Here is a 25,491-nt window from a genome sequence, read left to right as displayed (position 1 = left end):
ATGTCGACAATATTCTACGCCCCATTTTGCTGCCGGTCGGAGTGGCCGAGTGGTTCTAGGCGCTACAGTCTGGAACCCCGAGACTGCTACGGTCGCAGGCACGAATCCTGCCTCGACAGAATTCTAGTGCCATTGGCAAACCTCAAAGTTTTCATTGCTTCTCCTTGAGCTTTAATTTCCATTCCATATTTTTCTTTGGATTCTCTTACTGCTTACTCAGCGTACAGAGTGAATAACATCGGCGACAGGCTACAACCTTGTCGCACTACCTTCTCATAACTGCTTCCCTTTCATAGTATCTGCGTGATGTCCTTAGGTTAGTTAGGTTTAAGTAGTTCTATGTCTAGGGGACTGATGACCTCAGATGTTAAGTCCCATAGTGCTCAGAGCCATTTGAACCAAACCCATTTTGCTTCCCTTTATGGCAAGCCATCTTGGGGTTAAATTTCAGCAAGATACTGCCCGCCCACAGACGTTTAGAGTTTCTACTGGGTGTTTTCGTGCTTGCCAAACCCTACTTTGGCCGGCAAGATCTCTGGACCTCATCCAATTCAGAACATTTGGAGTATTATGGACAGGGCCTTCCAACCAGCTCGACGATATAAGGCGACAATGAACACTCTCGAGTTTCAAGCCGCGCCAAGTGGTTTACTGCCCACGAGCTTTCGCAGAGATCTCCTATGCCATTCTCAAGTGGATGTAGTGTGCATATATAGCCGCGCCGTCGCACGTGACGTAGCCCGTGACGTCACTGGTGCTCGGTCCCGAACCATATATGGTAATGTTTTGGCCGCGCGACCGCCGGGCCCGCTTCAACTTCCTCAACATCGGATCACACGCTGTACTCAGCTGCAGTCCACCGTCTCTACTGAAGGTGTTGTCAGAAATTCTAATCTCTATGGCCTCGTTTATCACCCTCTCCCAGAAGTCATTAGTCCGTTTAATAAGAGCTGTCTCATCGAATGCAGTTCGGTGTTCGTTTTCCAGAGCTTGTTCTGCTACAGCTGACTTTTCGGGATAGCGCGAACGGTAACACCTTTCATGTTCTATGTGGTGCTGTTGAATAGTGCGAACAGTCTGGCCGACATAGAACCGCCCACATCCACACGGTATTTTGTAAATTTCTGACGTTCTGAGACCTACATCTTCTTTCACAGATGTCATTAGTTGCCGGATCTTTGCCGGAGGCCTGAAGACTATTTTATGCCTCTTCATGAGCCGACTAATCTTCCCTGTTGTTGTTGTTGTGGTCTTCAGCCCTGAGACTGGCTTGATGCAGCTCTCCGTGCTACTCTATCCTCTGCAAGCTTCTTCCAGTACCTACTGCAACATACATCCTTCTGAATTTACTTAGTGTGCTCATCTCTTGGTCTCCCTCTACGGTTTTTACCCTCCACGCTGCCCTCCAGTACTAAATTGGTGATCCCTTGATGCCTCAGAACATGTCCTACCAACCGATCCCTTCTTCTGGTCAAGTTGTGCTACAAACTCCTCTTCTCCCCAATTCTATTCCATACCTGCTCATTAGTTATGTGATCTACTCATCTAATCTTCTGTAGCACCACATTTCGAAAGCTTCTATTCTCTTCTTGTCTAAACTATCTTCCCTGTTGTTGAACCACAAAACTGTAAGAATGCAACCTGCCTCGTGTCTTCTTCAGAGGTCTTCATCCTTTGAGGCTTGGATGACACTGCTCGTGAGATCTGTTTGTTGTTGTAACCGTTTTCCTCAAAAACTTTGCGTAAGTGGCTCAATTCACTCGGCCTTTGGGACGGTTTCAGCTCGATGGTTGAAATGGCTCTGAGCACTATGGGACTCCAGAACTTAGAACTACTTAAACCTAACTAACCTAAGGACATCACACACGTCCATGCCCGAAACAGGATTCGAACCTGGGACCGTAGCGGTCGCACTGTTCCAGACTGTAGCGCCTAGAACCGCTCGGCCACACCTGCCGGATCAGCTCGATGTACTAAGGTCCTCAGAACTGTTTCTGTGCTGGGTGATGGAAGCTGGTGGCGTGCAGATACCGATCCCTGTGGGTGGGATTGCGGTGAACGCTATGACCTAGGGACCCATTGGGTTTACGGCGACAAGCACGTCCAAAAAAGGCAGGGAACCCTTCTTCTCTACTTCCATTGTGGTCGTGAATGCTGCTGAAGTGCTTGTCCATGTAGCCAAATGACGAAGGTATCGTCGACGTAGCGATAAAAACAGCTCGGCTTTGCAGGAGCCGTGTCCAAGCCGATGTCTTGGAAATGCTCCATAAAGAGCATTCGTACAGATATAAGGCGACAATTGGACAGACTTTTCCACGATATCCCTCAGCAACTCTATCAAAGCTAATGTGATTACCTAGGCTTTCACGGCGTAATAAGTCTTGAAAGTCATTTTTGGACGTAATGGTTTATAAAAAACCAGATGGAACTTTGGGACACAGTGTTCACCGAAAGCCGACACACACACAGATTGGTATCTGCATCCTAAGAGTTGTCATCCACCACACCAACGTAGTGGCATCCCTAGGACTTTGGTACGGAGAGCATATGCCATTTCCGACGCAGACAGCTTAACCCAAGAACTTGAGCATTTGATGATTGTTTTTAAGGAAAATGGATACACCGAGAAACAGATTCGTCGGCCTATGGAGGTTGGACCATCTCCGGAGGTGTACGAAGAGGAACATAGATCTGTGGCCTTTCTTCCTTATGCTGGAGGCTTATCCTTTAAGATTGGACGAATTTTAAGAAATTTTAACATTAAGAGTGTGTTCCGTCCACCTTCTAAGATTAGGGCTCTGCTAGGCTCTGTTAAGGATAATTTGGGGCTTAGGAAACCCGGGGTGTAGAAAATTCCGTGTCAATGTGGGAAAGCTTACATTGGCCGTTCTATTCGCACAGTGCATGATAGGTGTGTGGAACATCGTCGTCATACGAGGCTACAACTGCCGGAAAAATCGGCGGTAGCAGAACACTGCCTAAATGAGGGACACAATATGAAATTTGAGGAAACTGTTGTGGTTGCCAACATTTCCGGTTTTTGGAACAGTGTCTATAAAGAGGCTATTGAAATTAGGTTGGCTGATAATTTGATCAACAGAGACAATGGGTTTCCTCTTAGCAAGACGTGGAATCCTGTATTATCTCGCATCAAAACTGAACGTTCTTCGATGCGGCCTTGATTGCGATATATCGATGCCAGCAGTGTTTCACTAAGGGCGGCGCCACCTCCGTGTTTTGGAAGGCAGAAACCGTGATGGGCGGTGCATGCGCCGTGTACTCAGCGGTGGCCTATATAAGACGTCGATTTGCAACCTGGCGTCAGTTCTCAGCGGGACTCATCAGCAGAAGCAGCATTTTCCTGAAGATGGCGACCAGTTGGATCGTCGAAATATCGAGTCAAGTTGATTTTAGGATCCGGCAGCAAACCCGAAGAGACTTTCAAGTCTATCAAAGCTAAGCTGAATAAACTGCCTGTATAAGGTGGACCAATGCATTATTGACTTGCTCAATGCGTGGGCCCCTGTCTCTTGAATAAACAGTCCAATGTTTCTGATATTGTAAACATATGCTGGTCTCCACATGTACATTACATCTACCAATTTATGTCCCGTTCAGATAATTCCTTCGTAGTGTGTCGGTTTTTTTTCTTTCTGTGTAGATCAATAAATATACCATCTCAGGTATACAAATAGCACGACGGTGTGGTTTAAAGTTCAACTAATAAGTCAGCATGACAAATGAGTAAAACACAGCTACAGCAAAAATTGCAAAATAAATTTAAAAATTGCGTAAACCTGCCATGGGCTAGCATACTTACCGTTACTCACCAGGTGGACAGCTTCCCGGCCTTTCATATTCGAATATGGCTCACCACCTCTCGAGAATATCTCCCACATGAGCACGCCATAACTCCATACATCGCTCTTCGATGAGTACTTGGCTGCAAAAGACACAGTTTATTCAAAGACACCGGTATCAACAAAGAACAGGCAGTTACATCTGCAGCACGAAGAAGGATAACAAATAACAATAATTTTACTCATTATACATATAGTCTTGTGGGGAGACCAGTCGATTAAAGGAGGACTTTCGATGGCCAACTTTTGCAGCATGAATGATTGGACACTCAAGTGCGAGCTTGCATGGTAGCTAAGGGCACGTCATTCGACGCTGTGATCCAGACTTTGCCAGTTACGGTGGCAGACAAATCTCTCAGCGACTCAGGACCAGATGTTACCCTTTGATAAGAGATCTGAGCCTGCATCTCATCCTTAAGACTGATTCTCGTGTCTGCATATCCCTTTCAGCTGGTGGACACTGATGAGGCAAAACAATTCAGCCACATTTGTAATATTGTGTCGGTAGACCTTGGGAATGTAATTCTGCAGCGATTCAGGTTCCCTGAGGTATACAAAGGTCACGAAATTCACATAAATTGTGGACCAGTGTTCTGTGCGTATAATTAAATTATGAACAGGTACGTGTCCATAAAACTATCGGAGCTAAGGAAAAATTGAGTGAAATGGTGAAACGTTGAGTACTTTCTGAATCCGAAATCAGGGGAATTACTTTGGCGCATAACATTTTGTAATACCCGATTTGAGTTTAGACATAATCCTGGGGATGGACTGATTGACAGATTGTATAGCAAACAAAAGACGTTGAAATTGTTTGGGTGTTACTGAACTTTGAAGTTTCAAACATTAATGTAAACGTAAAATTTTATAACGGAATAATAGATAGTAGCGATTTGTGGATGTTATAAGACTACATTTTGGCGAATATGACGTAGTGGTATTATGTAAACAAGTTTGTTGTTAGACAATGAGATTTTCACTCTGCAGCGGAGTGTGCGCTGATATGAAACTTCCTGGCAGATTAAAACTGAGTGCCCGACCGAGACTCGAACTCGGCACGTTTGCCTTTCGCGGGAAAGTGCTCTACCAACTGAGCTACCCAAGCACGACTCACGACCGGTCCTCAAAGCTTTACTTCTGCCAGTAACTCGTCTCCTACCTTCCAAACTTTACAGAAGCTCTCCTGCGAACCTTGCAGAACAAGCACTCCTGAAAGAAAGGATATTGCGGAGACATGGCTTAGCCACAGCCTGGGGGATGTTTCCAGAATGAGATTTTCACTCTGCAGCGGAGTGTGCGCTGATATGAAACTTCGTGGCGGATTAAAACTGTGTGCCCGACCGAGACTCGAACTCGGGACCTTTGCCTTTCGCGGGCAAGTGCTCGCAGGAGAGCTTTTGTAAAGTTTGGAAGGTAGGAGACGAGTTACTGGCAGAAGTAAAGCTGTGAGGACCGGGCGTGAGTCGTGCTTCGGTAGCTTAGATGGTTTGTACCAATAAAGATCTTTTGTTCATTTACCCTGTTCCTGGTAAAAAAAATAATAATAAAAATAATAAAATAAAATAAAAATAAATCAAAAAGCTACATTGAGGGAGTGATTCAGGGACGGGAGGGGGAGACATCGCGACCAGGCCTCGGGTTCCGACCCCTGCCCTCCTTGTCTCCAACTACTCATAACTGAACACTCTTAAAAAAATAAAAAAATAAATAAATAAATAAATAAAAGATGGATAAAAAAGAAAAAAAGGGGTAGCGTCAAAAAAACAAAAAAAAGATGGTAGAGCACTTGCCCGCAAAAGTCAAAGGTCCCGAGTTCGAGTCTCGGTCGGGCACACAGTTTTAATCTGCCAGGAAGTTTCAGGGTTGTTGTTCTTGTTGTTGTTGTGGTCTTCAGTCCAGAGACGGGTTTGATGCAGCTCTCTATGCTACTCTATCCTGTGCAAGCTTCTTCATTTCCATATAATTACGCACCCTACATCTTTCTGAATCTGCTTATTGTATTGATCTCTTCGTGTGCCCTCCAATACTAAATTGGTGATCTCTTGATGTCTCAGAACATATCTTACCAACCGAACCCTTTTCATAGCCAAGTTGTGGCACGCTTCCCTCCAACACTAAATTGGTGATCTACTGATGCCTCACAGTTTCTCCTACCAACTGAGCCCTTTTTCCAGTCAGGTTGTACCACACATTTCCTATCTCCCCAATTATATTCAGTACCTGCTCATTAGTTATGTGATCTACCCAACTAATCGTCAGCATTCTTCTGTAGCATCACATTTCGAAGGCTTCTATTCTCTTCTTGTCTAAACTATTTGTCGTCCATGTTTCACTTCCATACGTGACTACACTCCATACGAATACTTTCAGAAAAGACTTCCTGACAATTAAATCTATTGCTTGTCATTGGGGGCTCCAGTGTTAGGTGGGTGATGGAGCCACTTACGGATATGGTAGCTGACGGGAAGAAAGCCAATGTGCACTCCATGTGCATACCGGGGGGGAGTCACCCAAAATGTGGAAAGGGTCCTTCCGGATGCCATGAAGGGTACAGGGTGCAGTCAACTCCAGGTGGTGCTCCATGTCGGCACTAATGACGTGTGTCGTTATGGATCGGAAGAGATCCTCTCTGGTTTCCGGCGGCTATCTGAGTTGGTGAAGACTGCCAGTCTTGCTAGCGAGATGAAGGCAGAGCTCACACAATCTGCAGCATCGTCGACAGGACCGATTGCGCACCTTTGGTACAGAGCCGAGTGGAGGGTCTGAATTAGAGGCTCAGACTGTTCTGCGACCATGTGGGCTGCAGATTCCTCGACTTGCGCCATAGGGTGGTGGGGTTTCGGGTTCCGCTAAATAGGCCAGGTGTCCACTAAACACAGGAGGCGGCTACAAGGGTAGCAGGGGCTGTGTGGCGTGGACTGGGACGTTTTTTAGGTTGGACAGTCTCGGGAAAGACCAATAACGACTCCAGTCTCAAAGGGTACAGGACAAAGAAACGACGAGAGTCGACCAAGCAATAGTCGGTATTGTAGTTCTAAATTGTCGTAGCTGTGTTGGAAAAGTACCAGAGCTTCAAGCGCTGATAGAAAGCACTGAAGCTAAAATCGTTATACGAACCGAAAGCTGGCTAAAGCCGGAGATAAATTCTGCCGAAATTTTTACAGAGGTCCAAACCGTGTTCAGAAAGGATAGATTAAATAAAGTAGGTGGTGGTGTGGTGTGTCTGTTGGCAGTAGTTTATCTTGTAGTGAAGTTGAAATAGGTAGTTCCTGCGAATTACTATGGGTAGAGGTTATACTCAACAGCTCAACAGCCGTAGCAAAATAATAATTGTCTCCTTCTACCGACCCCCTGACTCAGATGATACGATAACTGAACGGTTCGAAGAAAACTTGAATCTCATTACAAATAAGTACCCCACACATACAGCTATAATTGGTGGATACTTCTTCCCACGCCCGGGTTCCCGGGTTCGATTCCCGGCGGGGTCAGGGATTTTCTCTGCCTCGTCATGGCTGGGTGTTGTGTGATGTCCTTAGGTTAGTTAGGTTTAAGTAGTTCTAAGTTCTAGGGGACTGATGACCATAGATGTTGAGTCCCATAGTGCTCAGAGCCATTTGAACCATTTTTTGGTGGATACTTCAACCTACCCTCGCCGGCCGGTGTGGCCGAGCGTTTCTAGGCGCTTCAGTCTGGAGCCGCGCTGCTGCTACGGTCGCAGGTTCGAATCCTGCCTCGGGCATGGATGTGTGTGATGTTCTTAGGTTAGTTAGGTTTAGTAGTTCTAAGTTCTAGGGGACTGATGACCTTAGATGTTATGTCCCATAGTGCTCAGAGCCATTTGAACCATTTTTTTTCAACCTACCCTCGATTTGTTGGCGAAAATACATGTTCAAAGCCGGTGGAAGACAGAGAACATCTTCCACATTGTACCAAATGCTTTCTCTGAGAATTACTTTGAACAATTAGTTCATGAGCCCACACGAATTGTAAATGGTTGCGAAAACACATTTGACCTCTTAGTCACAAATAATCCTGATCTAAAAGAGACTGTCATGACGGATACAGGGTCATTGTGGCGAGGGTCAAAACCAAATCAACCAAAACCACTAAAAATAAACGCAAAATATATCTATTTAAAACAGCAGCTGTTAGCATGAGTGACATAAAAGTAGATATCTTAGGTGTTGCGAAACAACTTAAGAAAAAATGGTTCAAATGGCACTGAGCACTATGGGACTTAACATCTGAGGTCATCACTCCCCTAGAACTTAGAACTACTTAAACCTAACTAACCTGCCCGAGGCAAGATTCGAACCTGCGACCGTCGCGGTCGCGCGGTTCTAGTCTGAAGCGCCTAGAGCCGGCACTTAAGAAAGGCAAGTCTTCCGGGCCAGATGGTATACCAGTCAAGATCCTGTCAGAGTATACAGACACAATAGCGCCTTTCTTAGCAATCATATACAACCGCTCGCTTGACGAAAGATCTGTTCCTGAAGACTGGAAAGTAGCCACACCAATATTCAAGAAAGAAAATAGGAGTAACCCATTGAATTACAGACCCATATCACTGACCTCAATTTGCAGGATTTTGGAGCGTATACTGTACTCGAACATTATGAATCATCTTGAAGAAAACGACTCATTGATAAATAACCAACACGGATTCAGAAAATATCGTTCTTGGTGAACACAGCTAGCTCTTTATGTAATGAGTGCTGTCGACAAGGGATCTCAGATCGATTCCATATTCCTAGATTTCCAGAAGGCTTTTGATACCATTCCTCACAAGCGACTATTAATCAAATTGCGTGCATATGGAGTATCGTCTCAGCTGTGTGACTGGATTCGTGATTTCCTCTCAGAGAGGTCACAGTTTGTAGTGACAGACGGTAAATCATCAAGCAGAACAGAAGTGATATCTGGCGTTCCGTAAGGTAGTGTCATAGCCCTCTGCTGCCCCTGATTTACATGAATGAACTAGGTGATAATCTGAGCAGCCCCCTTAGATTGTTTGCAGATGACGCTGTAATTTACCGTCTAGTAAAATCATCAGACGATCAGTTCCAATTACAAAATGATCTAGAGAGAATTTCTGTATGGTACTAAACAAAGAAAAGTGAGAGGTCATCCACATGGGTACTAAAAGAAATCCAATAAATTTTGGATATACGATAAATCGCACAAATCTAAGGGCTGTCAGTTCGACAAAATACCTAGGAATTACAATTACGAGCAACTAAAATTGGAAACACCTCATAGATAATATTGCGGGGAAGGCGAAACAAAGACTGCGCTTTGTTTGCAGAACAGTTAGAAGATACGACAAACCCAGTAAAGAGACAGCGTACATTACACTTGTCCGTCCTCTGCTGGAATATTGCTGTGCGGTGTGGGATCATTACCAGGTAGAATTGACGGAGAACATCGAAAAAGTGCAAAGATGGGCAGCCCGTTTCGTGTTATCGCGCAATAGGGGTGAGAGAGTCACCGATATGATACGCGAGTTGGGGTGGCAGTCACTGAAACAAAGGCGGTTTTCTTTGCGGCGAGATCTAGTTACGACATTTCAATCACCAACTTTCTCTTCCGAATGTGAAAATATTTTGTTGATACCCACCTACGTAGGGAGAAACGATCATCATAATAAAATAAGAGACATCAGAGCTCGATCGGAAAGATTTAGGTGTTCCGTTTTCCCACGCGCCATTCGAGAGTGGAATGGTAGAGAAGTAGTATGAAGATGGTTCGATGAACCCTCTGCCAAGCACTTAAGTGTGCATTGCAGAGTAACCATGTAGATGTAGATGTAGACTCTTCAGAAACGCTTTCCTTGCCATTGCCATCCTCTCCGACCATCATCAGTTATTTTGCTCCCCAAATAGCAAAACTCATCTACTATTTTGAGTGTCTCATTTCCTAATCTAATTCCCTCAGCATCGCCTTATTTACTTCGACGACATTCCATTATCCTCGTTTTGCTTTTGTTGATGTTCATCTTATATCCTCCTATCAAGACACTGTCCATTCTGTTCAACTGCTCTTTCAGGTCCTTTGCTGTCTCTGACAGAATTACAATGTTGTCAGCAAACCTCAAAGTTTTTACTTCATTTCCACGGATTTTAATTCCTACTCCACATTCTTCTTTTGTTTCCTTTGCTGCCTGCTCATTATACAGACTGACTAACATCAGGGATAGACTACAACGTTGTCTCACTCCCTTCCCAACCACTGCTTCCCTTTCATGCCCCCCTAGTCTTATAACTGCCATCTGGTTTCTGTACAAATTGTAAACAGCCTTTCGCTCCCTGTATTTGACCCCTGCCACATTCAGAACTTGAGAGAAAGTGTTCCAGTCAACATTGTCAAAAGCTTTCTCTTAGTCTACAAATACTAGAAATGTAGGTTTGCCCTTCCTTAATCTATCTTCTGAGAAAAGTCGTAGGGTCAGTACTGCCTCACGTGTTCTAGCATTTCTACGGAATGCAAACTGATCTTCCCTGAAGTCGTCTTCTACAAGTTTTTCCATTCGTCTGTAAAGAATTCGCGTTAGTATTTTGCAGCTGTGACTTATTAAACTGATAGTTCGGTAATTATAACACCTAACAATACCTGGTTATCACTGTTAGCATTCAACCGCGATTCTTATACATATATTTTAACAACGCGTTTCAAGAGACAATGCTCCCATCATCAGGCTGTAAAATCTATGTCATGAAATTAAACGGACTAAAAAGACAAAACACCATCACAAATAGTTGTGAAGTCCATATAGTAAAACAGAATTAAAAGTATATTGGACTGTGGGTCCTCGTCTTACATTGAAGTTGTTGACACAAGTCGATGGCCGTCCCATAGCTACCAAGTATGCTGTCGCACTGTGCCGGCTCGGGAGCTGTTGTGGACTGGCGTGCCTAGGTGTTGTGGCGTGGTTACAGCCGTGTGCTTGACGGTAACGCTATGCTATTGGGCGCCTTATTTCCTTATTCCATTGGTCTGCCATCGTTAGCCTCTCGCAACTCCGTCAGTGACATGCTGTAAGTTTAAAGTCGCATACCTACCCTAAAATAATTCTAAAAACCTGCTGAAAAATCTCATTTCTTCAAAATTATCTTGTGCATTTAGAATATTGCTTTGTTTCTTTTCGTGGATAGCTATCTCGAATTCCTCCAGTAAATCAAGTTTCCTCCCTTTCTTTTCTACATGCAATATTTCTACGTTGTGGTTCAAATGGCTCTGAGCACTATGGGACTCAACTTCTGTGGTCATAAGTCCCCTAGAACTTAGAACTACTTAAACCTAACTAACCTAAGGACATCACACACATCCATGCCCGAGGCAGGATTCGAACCTGCGACCGTAGCGGTCGTGCGGCTCCAGACTGTAGCGCCTTTAATCGCTCGGCCACTCCGGCCGGCTTCTACGTTGTCTTCTATGCTTTTAAGGGGATGGCCTGTTTCATATATATGGTTCGCAACAGGTGATTTGTCATAATTTCCTAACCTGAACGCATCTTTATGTTCTTTACACCGGATCGCGAATGATCTTCCTGTCTGCCCTATATATTTTGCATCACAAGTTCTGCACTGAATCTTATAAACTCCCGATCTTTCAAACTTATTTCTCTTCTCGCCAATATCGTGCTTAAGGCTATACCTCACTAGGTTATTAGTCTGAAAAGCTATTTTAACATCGTATGGCTTAAAAATATTTGCTGTCTTTTGTGAGACTGTTCCGTAGTATGGCAACGTGATAATTTTCACTTTCTCTCCATCAGGTTTATTCTTTTTGCGCTTATTACTTTTCCGTAACAGTTTTTTAACCATATCTATTCTGTAACCGTTGTTCATCGCTATTCTCTTAACGGTATTAATTTCAGTCTCCCTATATTTTTCGCTCATAGGTATATTTTCTTATAACTGATCATTAACGTCAATTAACTGTAGAAAATGTACGGCACCTGCATGCAATCGTATTACATATTGTAACACAAATAAACTTCACGCAATCCGACGTAAATGTGTTCGTAGTTACTGAATATGATGCTGTTTGTCCTGGCCCTGCAGCAGAGTGAGATGGTAAATCCCAATGAATAACATGATGAGTAATATGTTTATACTACACAAATAGAAACTGAAATAACAGTGTTCAAAAATTAGGTAATTTGCCACTTTCCTCCAAATTTGAAAAAAATGGTATTTTTTGACGTGCTGTAGCGCCTTAGATACTGGGAGTAGAAAAAAATGGTAAGAATTAAATTTGTAGAAAATTTTGTGCTCTTTAAAAACGAAAATAGATGTCAAAGCGATAGGAGCAACTGAAACTGAGATATTTTGAAAAAATGAAAAAAGTCCGAAAGTTTCGAAGTTTTTTGACTGCAGAAAGTTTTCCCAAGAGAAATTTTGTTGGCAAAACTTCGTTTTCTAACCTTTCCAACAATATGAACGAGTTAAAAAAATAAAATCTTCTACCCCACCTTTTGCAAGGTGCAGGCTTTTTTTCTGACAGTTTCACTGGACTACATGTCCATTGACCCAATCTCCTCGATCCCGTGCATACTGCAGTCTTAATCGTCGATGTTCGTCCAGCCAGTGCGGAAACATGGACTGCTCGTCTCTTGTGGATCTGTGCGTTCAACGGCGTGCTCTGAAGGGTGTGTCTGAAGCGCTTGTTCGTGCAACAGCACTGTACTCTGTCATCAGATTTGGCACAGATCACCACTTATCCTGCCTTACAGAGATGTAGTGGATGGTGTGCGGATGTGGCGTATTGAAACTCGTCCGAGCTTGTCAAATGATTTATGCGTTTCCACTACAGAGCTTCGTTCACCTCGGTCCACCAATGCTGAGGCCACCGCCCCAGCGACCTGTGCAACGCAATGCCGTGTCGTGCCGGCCTTGTTCGCCACCTGTAGAGTTCCGATTATGTCAGGATGGCTGCGACAGCAGCCGACTCAGCGGTTACCATCCCCGTTGACTCCGCATTGTTCCGCCGGGAGCTGTAGGCTGGCCCCACTGCTGCTCCTTCCTCGGCTGGCGTAGCTGGGAGCGCAGCGGCAATGACCGCCCCCGATCCGGCGTCTGAACCTGCGTCCCCTCGCCACGGAAGTCTCCGGAGTGTGTCGGGAGCCGAGACGACTGCCAGCGGTAGCGAGCCGAGGACTGGCCCGCCCTGGCTGGCTGCAGACCTCGCGTCTGCCTCAGAGGGTCGAACCAACGACCCGCTGTGGACTGGGACGCTGTTTCCCCATCTGTTGCTGTGTGTAGCCCGGCGGTGTGACACGCCACCGACCAGGAGAGCTGCCACACTTCTCGTTAGAAAACCACACCTATTTATACTCGGCTGCGCGCCTCTGTTTCGGTAACGCATCGCTCCGAGTCACGTAAGCCCCACACCCGGGTTATACCAGTGAGCCTCTTCTGCCTATACCTTACGACATGCGAACCGCTGCATTTACTCTTTTCAGCGGTTCGACGGCCTCTGTAGCCTCCATTACACTTCGCAACCGCTGGTCAGTGTAACTTACTGCAAACCAGCCCACACCCGGCTGTAACTTGTGCACTCCGAAATATTGCACCAAATCTAACTTCCCTATTCTAGACGGTGGTGCCGCTACAGAGAGGACAGCCCTCTCACCCCTGAGTCCTGAGATGAGGCATCGACGCCAGACACCTTGTCACCACCTGTGGTCTCACTGTCCTACAGCTACACTACTGGCCATTAAAATTGCTACACCAAGAAGAAATGCAGATGAAAAACGGGCATTCATTGCACAAAAATATTATACTAGAACTGACATGTGATTACATTTTCATTCAATTTGGGTGCATACATCCAGAGAAATCAGTACTCAGACCAATTGCCTCTGGCCGTAATAACAGCCTTGATATGCCTGGGCGTTGAGTGAAACATAGCTTGGATGGTGTGTACAGGTACAGCTGCCCATGCAGCTTCAACACGATACCACAGATCATCAAGAGTAGTGACTGGTGTATTGTGACGAGCCAGTTACTCGGCCACCAATGACCAGATGTTTTCAGTAGGTGAGAGATCTGGAGAATGTGGTAGCCAGGGCAGCAGCCGAACATTTTCTGTATCCAGAAAGACCCGTACAGGACCTGCAACATGCGGTCGTGCATTATCCTGCTGAAATGTAGGGTTTCGTAAGGATCGAATGAAGGGTAGAGTCATGGGTCGTAAAACATCTCAAATGTAACGTCCACTGTTCAAAGTGCTGTTAGTGCGAACACAAGGTGGCCGAGACGTGTAACCAATGGCACCCCATACCATCACACCAGTATGGCGATGACGAATACACGCTTCCGATGTGCGTTCACCGCGATGGTGCCAAACACGGATGCGACCATCGTGATGCTGTAAACAGAACCTGCATTCATCCGAAAAAATGACGTTTTGCCATTCACGTTCGTCGTTGAGTAAACCATCGCAGGCGCTCCTGTCTGTGATGCAGCGTCAAGGGTAACCGCAGCCATGGCCTCCGAGCTGATAGTCCATGCTGCTGGAAACGTCGTCGAACTGTTCGTGCAGATGGTTGTTGTCTTGCAAACGTCCCCATCTGTTGACTCATGGATCGAGACGTGGCTGCGCGATCCGTTACAGCCATGCGGATAGGTTGCCTGTCATCTCGACTGCTAGTGATACGAGGCCGTTGAGATTCAGCACGGCGTTCCGTATTACCCTCCTGAAGCCACCGATTCCATATTGTGCTAACAGTCAGTGGATCTCGACCATTCCGAGCAGCAATGTTGCGATACGATAAACCACAATCGCGATAGGCCACAATCCGACCTTAATCAAAGTCGGAAACGTAATGGTACGCATTTCTCCTCCTTACACGAGGCATCACAACAACGTTCACAAGGCAACGCTGGTCAACTGCTGTTAGTGTATGAGAAATCGGTTGGAAACTTTCCTCATGTCAGCAAGTTTTAGGTGTCGCCACCGGCGCCAACCTTGTGTGAATGCTCTGAAAAGCTAATCATTTGCATATCACGGCATCTTGTTCCTGTCGGTTAAATTTCGCGTCTGTAGCACGTCATCTTCGTGTTGTATCAATTTTAATGGCCAGTAGTGTACTTTCTGTAGATGCTCACGATAGTACGAGGGCTATCCACAAAGTAAATTACGTTTTGGAATTAAAAATAAAAAAAGTATTGGAAATTTTTTTTTAATTATATACAGATGAAACCACACTTCAATACTACTTTTCTACGTAGTTGCCATTTAAATTAAGGCGCTTATCGTAGCGATGGACGAGCTTGGAAAATCTTTCGTCGTAAAATTCGGCCGCCTGCGCCTTCAACCACGTGGTTACCTCTTCTTGAAGCTGTTCGTCGTCATCAAAACGCTGCATAGCCAACCACTTCTTCATTGCTGGGAATAAGTGGAATTCGCTAGGTGCCAGGTCGGGACTGTACGGCGGATAAGGGAACAACTCCCACTTAAAAGATTCGAGAACTTCACGAGTGGCATTTGCCGTTTGGGCCCGGGCGTTGTCGTGAATCAGCAAGATCTTTGAGCCCAACTTTCCCCTGCGCTTGTTTTGTATTGCTCTTCTGAGGTTGTGCAGAGTTTGGCAATACCTTTGAGAGTTTATTGTAGTGCCTCTTTCCAGGAAATCCACAAAAATCGTATTTCTACCGGGTTACTGTTTAACCACGTGGTTGAAGGCGCAGGCGGCCGAATTTTACGACGAAGGAATTTCCAAGCTCGTCTATCACTACGATAAGTGCCTTAATTTAAATGGCAACCATGTAGAAAAGTAGCATTTAAGTGTGGTTTTCATCTGTATATAATAAAAAAAATTCTAATACTTTATTTATTTTTAATTCCAAAACGTAATGTACTTTGTGGATAGCCCGCGTAGCACGTGATCAACCGACCAGCTCCGCAGTTTCTCGTTCCAAGTCGTAGCCCCTAACACACTCTGCTTTGTCAACAACTCTTATGACAATGGGCTTTCCAATTTGTGGCCCGTATCATGGTTAGAATCGTCATTCGCCTCTGCTCCACTTACATACTTTCCTTACCACGTCACTTGTCTGCAACGCCAACAGCAGACATTCAGTTTAGTGGTCAGCAGTGGCCATAGTGTTCTCGCTCGTGACAGTGTTTCCATTTAATATTTGATCAGTTTGTATGGGACTGTAGGTCAGATTTTCTTCAGCGAATTAGTGTTGAGAACATTAGCGACCGCTAAGTGTGGGCACCAGTTACTGACCTTCGTACACTGATTCTGGCGCCATCCACTTTAGTGGCAGGTTCATCTGGTTGACGCTCCGGTAATACTGCTCCACCTCGCGTGACAATCCAAAATCGGATATCTTCACTACGTCACCTGCAGAGAGGAAGAAGACAACAACGTTAATCGACAGTCATTTTTGCGGCTCACTGTCGTGTGAAAGTGTAACAGCGATCAGTCGAAATACGAGGGTTGGAACTTTAATAGTGTCAACTAATTATTTACAGCTGCCGGCCGGGTGGCGGAGCGGTTCTAGGCGCTACAGTCTGGAGCCGCGAGACAGCTACGGTCGCAGTATCGAATCCTGCCGCGGGCATGGATGTGTGTGATGTCCCTAGGTTAGTTAGGTTTAAGTAGTTCTAAGTTCTAGGGGACTGATGACCTCAGAAGTTAAGTCCCATAGTGCTCAGAGCCATTTGAACCATTTATTTACAGCTCGTACAAAATAGATACGTGTTTCAAAGCTCTACTGACCTTCAAAGTAGTCACTAGCATTGTGTACAACCCGTTGCCAGCGATGTGGAAGTCGTAGGATACTCTTAGCAGTGCCAGTTGTGTTGACAGTTCGAGTGGCGCGGTCTATTGCCCGACGAATTTGTAACAGTTTTGAAGCGAATGCCGTGAAGTGTTTCCTTCAGTTTAGAAATCGAGTTGAACTCACGAGAGCTTAAGTCAGGGGAGTGCAGTAGGTGGTATAGCTTTTAGGAGCCCCATCAGTCAAACAAATCAGTAACAGCTTGCACTATATGTGCTTGAGCATTGACCTGCAAAATGGTGGTCAGGTCCTGCAGAAAGTGTCATCACTTCTGTCTCTAAGCTGGTCGTAGATTGTCATCCAAAAATGAACAGCATAGAGACAGAAGTGATGACACTTTCTGCAGGACCTGACCTTCGTTTTGCAGGACAATGCTCAAGCACATACAGTGCAAGCTGTTACTGATTTGTTTGACTGATGAGGCTGCTAAGTGCTATATCACCTACTGCACTCCCCTGACTTAAGCCCTCGTGAGTTCAACTCGAGTTCTAAACTGAAGGAAACACTTCACGACATTCGCTTCAAAACTGCTACAAATTCATCGGGCAATACACCGCAGAGCTCGAACTGTCAACACAACTGGCACTGCTAAGAGTATCCTACGACTTCCACATCGCTGGCAACGGGTTGTACACAATGCTGGTGACTACTTTGAAGGTCAGTAAAACTTTGAAACACGTATCTGTTTTGTACGAGCTGTAAGTAAATAGTTGCCACTATTAAAGTTCCAAGCCTCGTATTTCATTAGGTCCTCCCAATGCTCACATAGTGTGAGGTGAAAGTTCTTGGTCTCAAACGCAGATGGCATAGAGACAATTCATAAAGGACATTTTAGACAGCGGTGACAAAGTCATAGGATACTTATTTTATTTAATCGTGTCCAAGCCATAGACAACCCACATATTACATATACACACAAGTACAAATACAATACACATATGTATAAATAAAACAAACCCAAAATGGGGAGTCACATTACAATATAAAGACAAACATAGTATATACAGGGTTATTACAAATGATTGAAGCGATTTCACAGCTCTACAATATCTTTATTATTTGAGATATTTTCACAATGCTTTGCACACACATACAAAAACTCAAAAAGTTTTTTTAGGCATTCACAAATGTTCGATATGTGCCCCTTTAGTGATTTGGCAGACATCAAGACGATAATCAAGTTCCTCCCACACTCGGCGCAGCATGTCCCCATCAATGAGTTCGAAAGCATCGTTGATGCGAGCTCGCAGTTCTGGCACGTTTCTTGGTAGAGGAGGTTTAAACACTGAGTCTTTCACATAACCCCACAGAAAGAAATCGCATGGGGTTAAGTCGGGAGAGCGTGGAGGCCATGACACGAATTGCTGATCATGATCTCCACCACGACCGATCCAGCGGTTTTCCAATCTCCTGTTTAAGAAATGCCAAACATGATGAGGGAAGTGCAGTGGAGCACCATCCTGTTGAAAGATGAAGTCGGCGCTGTCGGTCTCCAGTTGTGGCATGAGCCAATTTTCCAGCATGTCCAGATACACATGTCCTGTAACGTTTTTTTCGCAGAAGAAAAAGGGGCCGTAAACTTTAAACCGTGAGATTGCACAAAACACGTTAACTTTTGGTGAATTGCGAATTTGCTGCACGAATGCGTGAGGATTCTCTACCGCCAAGATTCGCACATTGTGTCTGTTCACCAGTAAGAAAAAATGTTGCTTCATCACTGAAAACAAGTTTCGCACTGAACGCATCCTCTTCCATGAGCTGTTGCAACCGCACCGAAAACTCAAAGCGTTTGACTTTGCCATCGGGTGCCAGGGCTTGTAGCAATTGTAAATGGTAAGGCTTCTGCTTTAGCCTTTTCCGTAAGATTTTCCAAACCGTCGCTGTGGTACGTTTAGCTCCCTGCTTGCTTTATTCGTCGACTTCCGCGGGCTACGCGTGTAACTTGCCCGCACGCGTTCAACCGTTTCTCCGCTCACTGCAGGCCGACCCGTTGATTTCCCCTTACAGAGGTATCCAGAAGCTTTAAACTGCGCATACCACCGCCGAATGGAGTTAGCAGTTGGTGGATCTTTGTTGAACTTCGTCCTGAAGTGTCGTTGCACTGTTATGACTGACTAACGTGAGTGCATTTCAGGCACGACATACGCTTTCTCGGCTCCTGTCACCATTTTGTCTCACTGCGCTCTCGAGCGCTCTGGCGGCAGAAACCCGAAGTGCGGCTTCAGCCGAACAAAACTTTATGAGTTTTTCTACGTATCTGTAGTGTGTCGTGACCATATGTCAATGAATGGAGCTACAGTGAATTTACGAATTCGCTTCAATCATTTGTAATAGCCCTGTATATCATATCACGTCCCGCCAAAATTCAGCGCATTTAACTGCCACTGCCGTAGCGATTGCCAGACCTTCTCTCCTGCACACTTCCCCCATGTTGCTGCATTCCGGGAGGTGGTCCACTGTTTGGGTCTGTCCGCACTGGCACGTGTCTGTCCCGTCTCGGTATCCCCATTTACACATGTTTACGTTGCATCTGCCCACCCCAGTTCGTAGGCGGTTGAGGGTTCTCCATAATGGCCATTTTAGTTCATTTCCAGAGGCCAGTTCTTCGTTGGGTGAGATTAGAGGTGCCTGGTCTCCCGTAGGCAGTGTTGCTTGCCATTTTGACAGTCTGGCCTTTTGTTTTCAGGTTTCGAGCGGTTCAACTGAGGTGAGGAAACTCCGTCTTGATTTTAGACGCGTGTGTTGAGGGTTTTGTCCGAAGAGAGGATGGCGCTGGTCGCGCAGCTGCATGAGGCGCTCTGCTTCGGTTGCTATAGCTCGTCTGATGTTGGGTGGAGCTATGCCACTAAGCAAATAAAGTTGGATAACCGGGGTGGGTCTTAGGCATCCCGTGATTACGCGACAGGCATCGTTCAGCAGAGGATCCACTCGTTTCGCATGCGCTGATCTTTCCCAAACTGGGGCAGCGTATTCAGCAACCGAGTAGCAGAGTGCAAGTGCCGACGTACGTAAAGTATGTGGGTCGGCACCCCATTTTGTGGAGGTGAGCTTACTCAGGAGGTTGTTTCTTGTTGATAGTTTGCCCCTGACCTTGTCTGCATGATGTCCGTAAGTAAGGGTGCGATCAAGGGTGACGCCTAAATAACAAGGAGTGCTGCTGAACGCGATCCGTTGGTAGTTCCACGTGATGTTTAGGGTACGTTTGGCGTCTCGGTTTCGAAGATGGAATAGGCAGGATAATGGTTTTGCTGCGTTCGGGCGTAGGCAGTTGGTTTCGTAGTATGGCGTTAGACCGTTGAGGGCATTCGTAAGGCTAATTTCTATGTCGTTAAAGTCCCGACTCTGCACGGCTATTGCAAGGTCGTTCTCGTAAGCAAAGCTCCTAGTCCCTGGTGCAACTGCTTGATCATTCACATATATGTTGGAAAGAGTGGGTGCGAGGACACTGCCTTGGGGTAGTCCATTTTTCTGGATACGCCATCGGCTTCGCTTCCCTCCTAGGTTTACGATAGGATACTGATATATACATATACAGATTGCAGTGGCATCGCATACACAATGTAGAAAAGGGTAGTGTATTGGCGCGGCTGTTATTTGTTTTGAGGTGATTCTTGTGAAAAGGTTTTCGACGTGATTCTGGCCGCACGACGGAATTTAACAGACTTACAACGCGGAATGGTACACCGAAGAGCCAAAGAAACTCGTACACCGGCCTAATATAGTGTAGGGCCCCCCTTCTAACAGCCGTGTTCCGCAAGTCTCTAGAGGAACGGAAGGTTCCAAATGGTTGGAAAAGAGCACAGGTAGTTCCAGTTTTCAAGTAGGGTCGTCGAGTAATGCCCAAAACTATAGGCCTATATCTCTGACATCGATGTGTTGTAGAATTTTTGGAACACGTTTTTTGCTAGCGTATCATGTGATTTCTGGAAACCCAAGATCTACTCTGTAGGAATCAACATGGATTTTGCAAACAGCGATCGTGTGATTTCCAACTCGCTTTATTTGTTCATGAGACCCAGAAAATATTAGATACAGGCTCCCAGGTAGATGCAATTTTCCTTGAGTTCCGGAAGGCGTTCGATACAGTACCGCACTGTCGCCTGATAAACAAAGTAAGAGCCTACGGAATATCAGACCAGCTGTGTGGCTGGATTGAAGAGTTTTTTGCAGATAAAAGCATATTGTTCTCAATAGAGAGACGTCTACAGACGTTAAAGTAACCTCTGGCGTGCCACAGGGGAGTGATATGGGACCATTGCTTTTCACAATATATATATATAAATGACCTAGTAGATAGTGTCAGAAGTTCCATGCGGCTTTTAGCGGATGATGCTGTAGTATACAGAGAAGTTGCAGCATTGGAAAACTGCAGCGAAATGCACGAAGATCTACGGCGGATAGGCACTTGGTGCAGGGAGTGGCAACTGAACCTTAACATAGAAAAATGTAATGTACTGCGAATACATAGAAAGAAGGATCCTTTATTGTATGATTATATGATAGCGGAACAAACACTGGTAGCAATTACTTCTGTAAAATATTTGGGAGTATACGTACGGAACGATTTGAAGTGGAATGATCATATAAAATTAATTGTTGGTAAGGCGGGTGCCAGGTTGAGATTCATTGGGAGAATCCTTAGAAAATGTAGTCCATCAACAAAGGAGGTGGCTTACAAAACACTCGTTCGACCTATACTTGAGTATTGCTCATCAGTGTGGGATCCGTACCAGATCGGGTTCACAGATGAGATAGAGAAGATCCAAAGAAGAGCGGCGCGTTTCGTCACAGGGTTATTGGGTAGGCGTGATAGCGTTACGGAGATGTTTAGCAAACTCAAGTGGCAGACTCTGCGAGAGAGGCGCTCTGCATTGCGGTGTAGGTTTCGAGAGGGTGCGTTTCTGGATGAGGTATCGAATATATTGCTTCCCCCTACTTATATCTCCAGAGATCACGAATGTAAAATTAGAGGGATTCGAGCGCTCACGGAGGCTTTCCGGCAGTCGTTCTTCCCGCGAACCATACGCGACTGCAACAAGAAACGGAGGTAATGACAGTGGCACGTAAAGTGCCCTCCGCCACACACCGTTGGGTGGCTTGTCGAGTATAAATGTAGATGTAGATGTAAAGTACGCATAAGTGCCGCAACACGACGTGACATGGACTCGACTAATGTCTGAAGTAGTGCTGGAGGGAACTGACACCATGGATCCTGCAGGGCTGCCATAAGAGTACGAGGCCGTCGAGAAATCTTCAGAACATCACGCTCTATAACGTTCACATCTTGGGAGTTTGGTGGTACAGCGGAAGTATTTAAACTCAGAAGAGTTGCCCTGCCGCCACTCTGTAGGAATTCTGACGTGTGGCATCTCGCATTGTCCTGCTGGAATTGCCCAAGTCCGTCGGAATGCGCAGTGGACATGAATGGATGCAGGTGATCAGACAGGATGCTTACCTGCGTGTAATGTGTCAGAGTTTATCACGTAAAATTTACACTTCAAATTGATCGAGCCGTAATTATAACTCTCAAAACTATATGAAATTACGTTCAGTGCACAACTAAATGTTTCTTTCAAAAAACAAGACAATTGAAAATTAGGCGAAGGTCCTGAGTTCGAGTCTCGGTCCGGCACACAATTTTAAACTGCTTGGAAATTTCGTATCAGCGCACACTCCGCTGCAGAGTGAAAATCTCATTCTGGGAACAATACAGTTATCATTATCAACGTCCACATTATTCTTATTACTTCGTCTGCGCAGAAACTAGCGACCTCCGAGGTATAGCCTGAAACAAGTATAGTTTGATTACAGTAAGGAAAGTCATAGCTACTCAGAATTAAGGAAGTACAAATTATCAACGTACTTCAGATTTTGTGAGAACCGTGGCAAGTCCAGCTTGCTGTCAAGCAAAAGTAAACAACGTTCTGTACAGCCTGCATTGCCCGCGAAGGCTTCGTTGCCGCGATGTTTTGTTTTCCGTGGCTGACAGCATCAACCATCTAACAGTTGTGACAATATAGCTTTCCCATTCGTGTGTGTTACGGCAAATGAACCATCTGCAGATTTGCAGATGAAATACGGTTCCAAATGGTTCAAATGGCTCTAAGCACTATGGGACTCAACATCTCAGGTCATCAGTCCCCTAGAACTTAGATCTACTTAAACCTAACTAACCTAAGGACATCACACACATCCATGTCCGAAGCAGGATTCGAACCTGCGACCGTTGCGGTCGCGCAGTTCCAGACTGAAGCGCCTAGAACCTCTCGGCCCCAACGGCAGGCAAATGCAGTTCCACTAAACGTTGTTACTTTCATGTGTCAGTTCTACGATAGAACATGAACAGCAATCGGGGTAGAAATTGGTAGCCAAGTGAGACACAGAGGAAAACTTTTCACAGGTGTGTATGTCCGCTTCCTTTTACCTCTCTGAATGGCTACGTATGCACATGTATTCTTTTCTTACACATCTCTGGCAAAGCAGCTTTCAAATTACACACATCAGCCAGAACATTATGACCACCCATCAAATAGGCGGTATGTCCACATTTATGTACTATAACAGCGGAGACTCTTCGTGGCATAGAAGCAAAGAGGCCTTGGTAAGACGCTGGAGGAAGTTGGCCGCACAGGAGCACACACAAACCACCTGTTGTTGTTGTGTTCTTCAGTCCTGAGACTGGTTTGTTGCAGGTCTCCATGCTACTCTATCCTGTACAAGGTTCTTCGTCTCCCAGTACCTACTGCAAGCTACATCTTTCTGTATCTGTTTAGTGTATTCATCTCTTGGTCTCCCTCTACGATTTTTACCCCCCACGCTGCCCTACAATACTAAATTGGTGATCCCTTGATGCCTCAGAACATGTCCCACCAACCGATCCCTTCTTCTAGTCAAGTTGTGCCACAAACTTCTCTTCTCCGCAATCCTATTCAATACCTCCTCATTAGTTATGTGATATACCCATCTAATCTTCAGCATTCTTCTGTAGCACCACTTTTCGAAAGCTTCTACTCTCTTCTTGTCCAAACTATTTATCGTCCATGTTTCACTTCCATACATGGCTACACTCCATACAAATACTTTCAGAAACGACTTCCTGACACTTAAATCTATACTCGATGTTAACAAATTTCTCTTCTTCAGAAACGCTTTCCTTGCCATTGCCAGTCTACATTTTATATTCTCTCTACTTCGACCATCATCAGTTATTTTGCTCCCCAAATAGCAAAACTCCTTTAATACTTTAACGTTCTCATTTCCTAATCTAATTCCCTCAGCATCACCCGACTTAATTCGACTACATTCCGGTGTCCTCGTTTTGCTTTTGTTGATGTTCATCTTATATCCTCCTTTCAAGACACTGTCCATTCCGTTCAACAGCTCTTCCAAGTCCTTTGCTGTCTCTGACAGAATTACAATGTCATTGGCGAACCTCAAGGTTTTTATTTCTTCTCCATGGATTTTAATACCTACTCCAAATTTTTCTTTTCGTTCCTTCACTGCTTGCTCAATATACAGATTGAATAACATCGGGGATAGGCTACAACCCTGTCTCACTCCCTTTCCAACCACTGCTTCTCTTTCATGCCCCTCAACTCTTGTAACTGCCATCTGGTTTCTGTACAAATTGTAAATAGCCTTTCGCTCCCTGTATTTTACCCCTGCCACCTTCAGAATTTGAGAATATTCCAGTCAACATTGTCAAAAGCTTTCTCTGAGTCTACAAATGCTAGAAATGTAGGTTTGCCTTTCCTTAATCCACCTAAGTCCCATAATTTCTGCGGAGGGTGGTGATGAGCTCTGACGCCATGTGCCGCTCGGGATTAGCTGTGCGGTTTAAGGTGCTGCATTCATGGACTGTATGGCGGGTCCCGGCGGAGCTTCGAGTCCTCCCTCGGGCATGGGTGTGTGTGTGTTTGTGCTTAGGATAATTTAGCTTCAGTACTGTGTAAGCTTAGGGACTGATGACCTTAGCGGTCAAGTCCCATAAGATTTCACACACATTTTTTTTGACGCCATGTCCAGTCACAATCCTGACCTTGTGACATGGTGCATTATCTTGTTGAAAAACTGCCGTCGGGAAACAGGATCGTCTTGAAGGGGTGTACGTGGTCTGCAGTCAGTGTACAGTACTCCTTGGTTGTTATGTTGCCTCCCACAAGCTCCACTGGGCCCTGGATATCCACGTGAATATTCCACAGAGCACGATGAAGGCACCGCCAGCTTGTCTCTGCCCCACAGTACAGGTGTCAGTGAGTTGTCCTCCTGGAAGATGACAGATTCGCGCCTCCCCATCAGCATGATGCTGAAGTTATAGGAATTCATCAGACTGTGCAACACTCTGCCACTGCACCGACGTCCATTGCCGATGGTCACGTGCCCATTTGAGCTGTAGTAGCCGATGTCATGGTGTTAACACTGGCACAGGCACAGTTCATCAGCTGTGGAGGCCTGTTGCTAGGAGTGTTCAGTGCACCATGTGTTCAGACACACTTGTACTCTGCCCAGCATTAAAGTCTGATGCTAGTTCTGCCACAGTTTTACCACTGTCCAACCTACGACGTCTGACGTTTGTAATGAGGCGCAGCCACCCAACTCCACGACGTCTGGATGTGGTTTCACCACATGTTGAAGAAACTCACCACAGCACTCCTCGAATACTCAAGTCCTGCAGTTTCCAAAATGCTTGTGCCGAGCCTCTGGGCCATCAGAATCTGTCCTCGGTCAGACTCGAAAAAATAGTTCAAATGGCTCTGAGCACTATGGGACTTAACATCTGCGGTCATCAGTCCCCTAGAACTTAGAACTAATTAAACCTAACTAACCTAAGGACA

The 25,491-nt window shown here is 45.4% G+C and overlaps 1 protein-coding gene across 1 annotated transcript in view; it reads right to left on the bottom strand.

Annotated features, from left to right (window-relative positions):
* Positions 1-16,093: 16,093 nt before the first annotated feature.
* The window catches only part of LOC124552280 (tyrosine-protein kinase Fer-like), a 118,869-nt gene continuing 109,471 nt past the window's right edge, over positions 16,094-25,491 (bottom strand). Inside the window, exon 6 of the mRNA XM_047126558.1 lies at positions 16,094-16,218. Coding sequence (XP_046982514.1) covers positions 16,094-16,218 — 125 coding nt within the window. The remainder of the gene's footprint in view (positions 16,219-25,491) is intronic.

Source organism: Schistocerca americana, chromosome 10, assembly GCF_021461395.2.
Source record: "Schistocerca americana isolate TAMUIC-IGC-003095 chromosome 10, iqSchAmer2.1, whole genome shotgun sequence".
In the NCBI taxonomy this organism is placed as follows: Eukaryota; Metazoa; Arthropoda; class Insecta; order Orthoptera; family Acrididae; genus Schistocerca; species Schistocerca americana.
The sequence above is the reverse complement of the archived record's forward strand: the minus strand, read 5'-3'. Positions and strand labels throughout refer to the sequence as shown.